Raw genomic sequence first — 8,430 nt, forward strand, 5'->3', positions numbered from 1 at the left:
AATCTATGAGGGTTAGTTTGGCACCTGCTGCTAGGGGAGGAGAGGTTGCTGGCAGCAGACTGAAAGGCGATTTCCTCATAATAAAGGAGGCTGGGGGTAAGGCAAAGCCAGCAATCCAAGTCTTATCTGGGCTTGTAGTATTTAAGGCCATATATGTTCCTTGTATTAAGCTAAAAGGTCTATTATCTGTGGTCTGTGGGTTAAAGGAGGTGGCGTTTGGTAGAGAGGAGGAGAGGGAGCCAACCAGAGTGGGGGCTGGGGTAGCCGCTGCTTTGGCTGGGGCTGGGAGCTTGCCCAGAGCTTTGGGAGGACTGGATTGGGTCCAATGGGGACAGAGTTAAGATTTTCTATTTGTAATTTTTATTTTGAACGTAACTCCTGGGTCTGAGCCTGACTGATACCAATGCAGGCCCCAGGTGCGGCCTGTAGCCCAACCTGAAAATGATTTTCCTTTCTCAGTAAAAAAAATGTTGAGGGGAAGGGAGAGTCCCCGCATAAAGGATTGTGGTATATTGTTCCAGTAACATCCACTGGCCCCTGTATAGACCTTGTTATAATTTCGCTTAACAGTTTTCAGGTCCCAGGAGGATGAAGGGCACCAGTAGGCACTTCCAGTTGTTTCGCATCCCCATGAGGCACAGAAATATTTTTCGAATCCTCCACATTTATATGCCTGGGCAGGATTCCTACTATCTCTGGGATAAATAAAAGTCAGACTGGGCAAGTCGACAGCGTGCGGTGGGACTGCTGCATCCAGTGTAGGCGCGCTGACTATGAGGGGAACTACCATGACTTGTATTTAACTCATTGATACCTTTTTCTTGGATATCCCAATTATCTCATCCCGCAGCCATTTGACAAAAATCAGGGGTCAGGTCCGGCCACCATGACAAAGGGGCGTGCTGGGGGCTAGCCCGACCCATAATCCACCCTTTCTCCATGCATAGTAATGGTGGAATGTCTAAAAGACATGTCTGTGTAAATGTCACATGCCACCCTGAGGCATGGACTGTTGGTGTTCTACCCCGTGGTCCCAGTTTCACTGTGTTGTAGTACTTTACGTGTACTATGGTATGAGCACTGAGCTTCCATGTACCTGCTGGATTTGGAAGGGGCATTTGCCCCTGTAAGGCTCTGTCCATGGTCCATACAACCTCCCAGACCCACTAACAAAGTCCCGAGAAGGTGCTCCAGCCCATTTTTTAGAAGATTGCTTTCGCTGTGGGAGATCGACCTTTAAAGGGTGTGTCCGACTTCCTGCCTCAAATTGGGATTGCCTCCCAGTGTGCTCAGGGGACTGGATTAGATGACTTCACAGAGCTTATAAGCAATCTCAGAAGCCATTTTGTCTCAGTCCTGCTTGAGCCAGCCTCCTGGAAGCAGCTCCTGCCTGGAGTGCTCACAGCTCACAGAACCTGCTGGATAGACTACGGTGAGACAGCAAGCTCTCAGGTGGGAATCCTTACCGCATTCTCTTGAGGGGATTGCTTAGAAACAGAGCAGTGTGATGGGATGCATGTGGGTTTTACTGTAGGCATTATGGTGTGTAGGTGTCGGTAATATCAACTGAATGCCGTTCTTGAACAGCTTTGGATGGCATTAATCCTTCTGAGGAGGAAACGGGCCAAGAGTGTTTCCACGTCCGGGACCTACATCCCTGTCTATTTGAATAGGATTGGGAGGTCAAAACACAGAACGGGGATCATTGTGTGATGGCCATTAGCAGCCCCATATGTTTGTGATGTCGTCAAGTTTCATTTCATTGGTGAAAGCTCTTTGCTTTGCTCCTATTCAGCAAATCCAAGCCAGCAGCCCCAGATGATTGACTCCCATTCAGCCATGAGTCAGCACAAACGCATGCTGATTCCGGACCCCAGAGACATTCCAGCCCAAAGAGACCAGAGTCAGCCAAGTGGGCCCATGGCTCTGAACGTTCCCCCACTGCAAGAGGAGAACCCTAGGGTAAGTTGACTTTTATGTGTGTCAGCAGCCACAGGGGCCAGGTGAGACATGACTTTGGGCTGTGGGACAGAGTCTCTGTGCTGTGGGCTATCCACCAGAGAAGACTGTTGAGATCTGGCTTTCAGCCAGGAGAACAGTATTATTAGCAGGCTGGCAGAGTTTGTGCTGGGTGGCTCCTATCCCGGTGGATTACTGAGCCTATCTCAGGGTGAGCTTTGAAGTACCGACACCATATTCTGGCTTGAAATACTTGATTTAACAAAAAGCAGTTGGTCCTAAGCAAAGGCAAGAGTAGTCCTTTCAGAGGCTGTCCCAGAACTATGGACTTGGATGGCACCCGGTAACATTAATTGGCTGAGAGCTAAGGCCTGAATGATATTTCCATCCTGCATTCATTTGTGCCGATATCTCAGGGTCAGGTGGACTCTCCAGCCCTGGCCCTGTTCCATTTGTCCTGCTGATCTGTGATCCTGACCATAGCAGGTGGGCAGGCTGAGGGACCTGAAGGGAGATTGGGAAGCAGCTGAGCACCTCTTCCAAAGGAGTGGTCCTTTGGCAGATGGAAGGCTCACTATCATCAGCCTGGCAGCTCTCGAGGGTGCTTGACCACTGTCGGTACAAATAAACACCTGTTTGGTCTTACAAGCCATTCTGTAGTGTGTGTCTGTAAAAGGAGAACATTGAAGGGCATTTGGTCCTTGACAGGGCCTGAGTGTGGAGAGGTCCCCGGATCCCTTTTGTCAATCACTATTCCCTCCCTTGTCACTCACAGGTGAAATGCAGAGACTGTGGGGCCTTTGGCCACAGATCAAGGAGCAGGAGGTGCCCCATCAAGTGTGGCCCCTGGCACCTAGTGCCACAACCTCTGGAAACCAGGGAAGAGAAAGAGAACCAGGATCCTCACAGGGCCCAGGCCCTCCAGAACCCAGGGACAATAAGCCAGGCTGAGATAGACAAGAACCTGAGCCAGCATCCCGCCCTACACAAGGATAGACAGACCCCAAACCTCAGCCTCTCGGCCCCAGGAAAGAAACCTGCACAGGGCCCCACACACCCTAGGCCAAATCCCCCAAAGAAACCGAGACTTGCTCTCTGCAAACCACAGGAGGAGTCCAGTGCACGGAATGATTCCAAGGCCTCCTCCACAGAGAGTCAGTCCCAGACCACTATCAAAAGCCTTGGAAGAAGAGAGGCCCTGGAAAAGAGGAAGAACGTTGCAGGCCAGGAGCCCAGCACTGGGACTGAACAAACGCTGGTGCACAGCAATAGAGCTGCCTCACTGTCTGGCAGACCTCCCACTGAGACCCAGGAGCCATTTGCCTCCCATGTAGCAGGCCAAGCCCTGCGCATGATATTCACAAGGCACCATGGGGATTTTTGGTCTTCCAGGTTCATGACAATGGATGCGGATCTTCCCAGTGAGAAGCAGACATCTCCTCTTAAGACACCTGCCTCTCAGGGCAAAGGGGATGGAGCACACCTCCAGCCTCAATGGAGTGTCCTCTCTGAGGACCTTCATATCTCCACCACTTCTGGGGATAGTGAGGAGGAGTGAGCACACTCCAAGCACTCATGGACGGTCCTCTATGAGGACCTTCAGATCTCCTCCAGCACAGAGGACAGTGTAGGGGAGTGTGCCACCACCAGGAAAGAAGATGCCACCTCCCTGCCCAGAGACTTCCAGAAAACTACATCATGGACCCTTCAAGGTTGAAAAGCAATCCAGTGGACTAGTTCCTTCCTCCCCAGGGTCAACTCGGGAACTGACTGGAACCTGTCAGGTTCACCTACAAATGGCGGCAACACCAAACACTCCTCTCATGGCTGGACTTGCATCTCCAAGCAAGTAGTGTGCATTCACCCTGGACTCTAGAGTCTGTTCCATAAATTCAATGTACAAAATGCTTCCAGTTGCAATATTGTGTGACATTATCCATGTTACAATAAAAATTCCTAGATGTGATGCTAATGCAGAGTATTCCTTTTGGGCCAAGAACATGGGTTTCTTAACACTACTTGAGGTTCAATAACAATCCACATACCTAAGTGGGATTTCCCATACCTCATCAGTGTGCCTCACAGACACTGTGCACACCCTCACACACCCTGTGAACTGAAGCGCATAGAGAGATAGGACAATCTGTAGGCCTCCCCTTCCAAACAATTGCTTTGTGGCTGAAGTCTTGGGTCAGATATTCAGGTACAGCTATATCACAAGGAATGAAACTCAGGGGACTAGATCTCAAGCTTTCCTGGAGGATGTGCACTTATACTTACTGTTGATAAACTATTCACTCCAGAAACAAGAGAGTGTTTAAAATACAGAGTAGCAGCATGGCTGCTAGTCTCTCTCTCTCTCTCTCTCTCTCTCTCTCTCTCTCTCTCTCTCTGTTTCTCTCTGTCTCTGTCTCTGTCTCTCACTCTATATCTCTGTGTGTGTTTATTTGAGTGTGTGTGTGTGTGTGTTTGTCTGTGTGTGCTTTGGTGTGTCATTCTCTCTCTACATGTCCACACTCCCCTCCCAGAGCTCCCTCACTGACACTTAGATCCTCACTATGATTCCCCTGCCGATGGCACTCCAAAAATGCTGCTGGGAGTCATCTGAGCATTCTTGGTGGGCATAGCACCTTTTGGAATGTACTTGGTGGGTGACTCTATCTCATGCCAAATCCACCTCCAGAATGATAAACACTGAGGAAACAGAATGTAGGTTGAACCTGATTTGAGAATTAGGAAGTATCTGGTTGCATATCTAATTGGATTAGATAACAAGAATTAGGTGTGAAGGTGGCCAGAATGAAGGTTTGTTGTGCTGGGGCTAGCCCGACCCATATCCACCTTTTCTCCATGCATAGAATGTGGAATGTCTAAAGACATGTCTGTGTAAATCACAGCCACACTGAGGCATGGACTGTTGGTGTTCTACCCCGTGTCCAGTTTCACTGTGTTGTAGTACTTTCGTGTACATGGTATGAGCACTGGCTTCATGTACTGCTGGATTTGAAGGGGCATTTGCCCTGTAAGGCTCTGTCCATGGTCCTACAACCTCCCAGACCCACTAACAAAGTCGAGAAGGCTCCAGCCCAGTTTAGAAGATTGGCTTTCGCTGTGGAGATCTGCCTTAAAGGGTGTGTCCGACTTCCTGCCTCAAATTGGGATTGCCTCCCAGTGTGCTCAGGGGACTGGATTAGATGACTTCACAGAGCTTATAAGCAATCTCAGAAGCCATTTTGTCTCAGTCCTGCTTGAGCCAGCCTCCTGGAAGCAGCTCCTGCCTGGAGTGCTCACAGCTCACAGAACCTGCTGGATAGACTACGGTGAGACAGCAAGCTCTCAGGTGGGAATCCTTACCGCATTCTCTTGAGGGGATTGCTTAGAAACAGAGCAGTGTGATGGGATGCATGTGGGTTTTACTGTAGGCATTATGGTGTGTAGGTGTCGGTAATATCAACTGAATGCCGTTCTTGAACAGCTTTGGATGGCATTAATCCTTCTGAGGAGGAAACGGGCCAAGAGTGTTTCCACGTCCGGGACCTACATCCCTGTCTATTTGAATAGGATTGGGAGGTCAAAACACAGAACGGGGATCATTGTGTGATGGCCATTAGCAGCCCCATATGTTTGTGATGTCGTCAAGTTTCATTTCATTGGTGAAAGCTCTTTGCTTTGCTCCTATTCAGCAAATCCAAGCCAGCAGCCCCAGATGATTGACTCCCATTCAGCCATGAGTCAGCACAAACGCATGCTGATTCCGGACCCCAGAGACATTCCAGCCCAAAGAGACCAGAGTCAGCCAAGTGGGCCCATGGCTCTGAACGTTCCCCCACTGCAAGAGGAGAACCCTAGGGTAAGTTGACTTTTATGTGTGTCAGCAGCCACAGGGGCCAGGTGAGACATGACTTTGGGCTGTGGGACAGAGTCTCTGTGCTGTGGGCTATCCACCAGAGAAGACTGTTGAGATCTGGCTTTAAGCCAGGAGAACGGTATTATTAGCAGGCTGGCAGAGTTTGTGCTGGGTGGCTCCTATCCCGGTGGATTACTGAGCCTATCTCAGGGTGAGCTTTGAAGTACCGACACCATATTCTGGCTTGAAATACTTGATTTAACAAAAAGCAGTTGGTCCTAAGCAAAGGCAAGGGTAGTCCTTTCAGAGGCTGTCCCAGAACTATGGACTTGGATGGCACCCGGTAACATTAATTGGCTGAGAGCTAAGGCCTGAATGATATTTCCATCCTGCATTCATTTGTGCCGATATCTCAGGGTCAGGTGGACTCTCCAGCCCTGGCCCTGTTCCATTTGTCCTGCTGATCTGTGATCCTGACCATAGCAGGTGGGCAGGCTGAGGGACCTGAAGGGAGATTGGGAAGCAGCTGAGCACCTCTTCCAAAGGAGTGGTCCTTTGGCAGATGGAAGGCTCACTATCATCAGCCTGGCAGCTCTCGAGGGTGCTTGACCACTGTCGGTACAAATAAACACCTGTTTGGTCTTACAAGCCATTCTGTAGTGTGTGTCTGTAAAAGGAGAACATTGAAGGGCATTTGGTCCTTGACAGGGCCTGAGTGTGGAGAGGTCCCCGGATCCCTTTTGTCAATCACTATTCCCTCCCTTGTCACTCACAGGTGAAATGCAGAGACTGTGGGGCCTTTGGCCACAGATCAAGGAGCAGGAGGTGCCCCATCAAGTGTGGCCCCTGGCACCTAGTGCCACAACCTCTGGAAACCAGGGAAGAGAAAGAGAACCAGGATCCTCACAGGGCCCAGGCCCTCCAGAACCCAGGGACAATAAGCCAGGCTGAGATAGACAAGAACCTGAGCCAGCATCCCGCCCTACACAAGGATAGACAGACCCCAAACCTCAGCCTCTCGGCCCCAGGAAAGAAACCTGCACAGGGCCCCACACACCCTAGGCCAAATCCCCCAAAGAAACCGAGACTTGCTCTCTGCAAACCACAGGAGGAGTCCAGTGCACGGAATGATTCCAAGGCCTCCTCCACAGAGAGGTCAGTCCCAGACACTATCAAAAGCCTTGAAGAAGAGAGGCCTGGAAAAGAGGAAGAACTTGCAGGCCAGGAGCCCAGCACTGGACTGAACAAACGCTGGTGCACAGCAATAGAGCTGCCTCACTGTCTGGCAGACCTCCCACTGAGACCCAGGAGCCATTGCCTCCCATGTAGCAGGCCAAGCCCTGCGCATGATATTCACAAGGCACCATGGGATTTGGTCTCCAGGTTCATGACAATGGTGGCGATCTCTCCATGGAGAAGAGCAAGACATTCTTCTTAGACACCTCTTGAGCAGGGGATGGAGGCAGTCTCGGCTACTCATGCGACTAAGCTAGAAGAGGAGACACTTGGGAGCACTACCTCACAGAAGACCTTTCTCACTATGGCAGGTGTACCATGCTACTGGTAGGACCTCACTATCTCCACCGGACTTCTTGACATGACGTCGCATAGAGGGAGAGGGAGGAACCGCTAAGCCCTGACGCGCAGAGAGCTCACTATTCTGTTCAGAACAACAGGCACTAGGGGAATCGTCAACATCGTGAGGACCTTTCTCAGATCTACTTACACTTCACGACGCATAGAGATGACTTTGCAGAGAATATGTTGGGATGATGAGCTGGTAGGGGAGTAGTATGTCTAGTGGGATTGGTCATATAGGCCTTGCTGATCCTCATTAAGAATTCTTGGTGGTGGCACTTAACCATACCAGGTAATAGAAGTATACAATTTAACCAATCTCTCACGGCCTTTGAAAAGAAGGGACCATGAAGAACTTCCAGAATAAACCGAGTCCATGGAGGAACTCGACATTCAAGGTTGGAAAAGCACAATCCAGTGATAATAACTAGCATTCCTATCCATACACACAAAAAAAAGCTCCAACTACCATTTCAAGGTCTTCTTGGAGAATGTACCATACAGGAGCCAAAGTGCAGTGCTAAGAAAAAGAGCAGGGCCTCGGTTGAAACCTTGCGTTCACCAGATATGCCATGGGGGGCAGCAGCGGGTGACTGAACTTGGGTCACTGAGGGGCAGCCAGGGGAACTTGACTGGAACCCTGGTCAGCTGTTCATACGACAATTTTGGAAGCTGAGAACTCAGCTAGGATAAGAGTGTATTTGTCGTGTTCTCTTAGTTGACAAAAATTCATCTGTGTTTATTGCCACAGCACGGAACACCAACGAATGCCTCAAACACTTCCTCTTCTAAAAATGATTAAGATAAAACTCTGGTACTTGCACTCCAAGCACAGTGAGTGTTGCAGATTTGCACCGCTGTGACTCCATTGGGTAGCCTACACGTCTGCGCTTCTCATATTCCATAATATAATTATTTATGGTGTACAAAATGAGTGTGAACATTAAAACTAGTGCAATCATAGCGTTTTTGTGACATATCCCTATATGCAAGTCCTTCAATGAAAACTTCATCTCGATGCCTATAACCATGACACTACCCCCCTT

At 49.7% G+C, this 8,430-nt stretch overlaps 2 protein-coding genes across 2 annotated transcripts; both read left to right on the forward strand.

The window, feature by feature from the left end:
* The first annotated feature begins 1,374 nt into the window (after positions 1 to 1,374).
* On the forward strand, positions 1,375 to 3,517 carry LOC118569172 (putative protein FAM90A20P). The gene is made up of 3 exons (XM_036166898.1): positions 1,375 to 1,452; positions 1,796 to 1,962; positions 2,735 to 3,517. The coding sequence occupies exons 2-3, from the start codon at positions 1,819 to 1,821 to the stop codon at positions 3,515 to 3,517; spliced, it is 927 nt and encodes a 308-aa protein (XP_036022791.1). The 5' UTR covers positions 1,375 to 1,452; positions 1,796 to 1,818.
* A 1,704-nt stretch (positions 3,518 to 5,221) lies between these two features.
* On the forward strand, positions 5,222 to 7,244 carry LOC118569173 (putative protein FAM90A12P). The gene is made up of 3 exons (XM_036166899.1): positions 5,222 to 5,299; positions 5,643 to 5,809; positions 6,582 to 7,244. The coding sequence occupies exons 2-3, from the start codon at positions 5,666 to 5,668 to the stop codon at positions 7,242 to 7,244; spliced, it is 807 nt and encodes a 268-aa protein (XP_036022792.1). The 5' UTR covers positions 5,222 to 5,299; positions 5,643 to 5,665.
* The last annotated feature ends 1,186 nt before the right edge of the window (positions 7,245 to 8,430 follow it).

This window comes from Onychomys torridus, chromosome 17 (assembly GCF_903995425.1).
Source record: "Onychomys torridus chromosome 17, mOncTor1.1, whole genome shotgun sequence".
Lineage (NCBI taxonomy): Eukaryota > Metazoa > Chordata > Mammalia > Rodentia > Cricetidae > Onychomys > Onychomys torridus.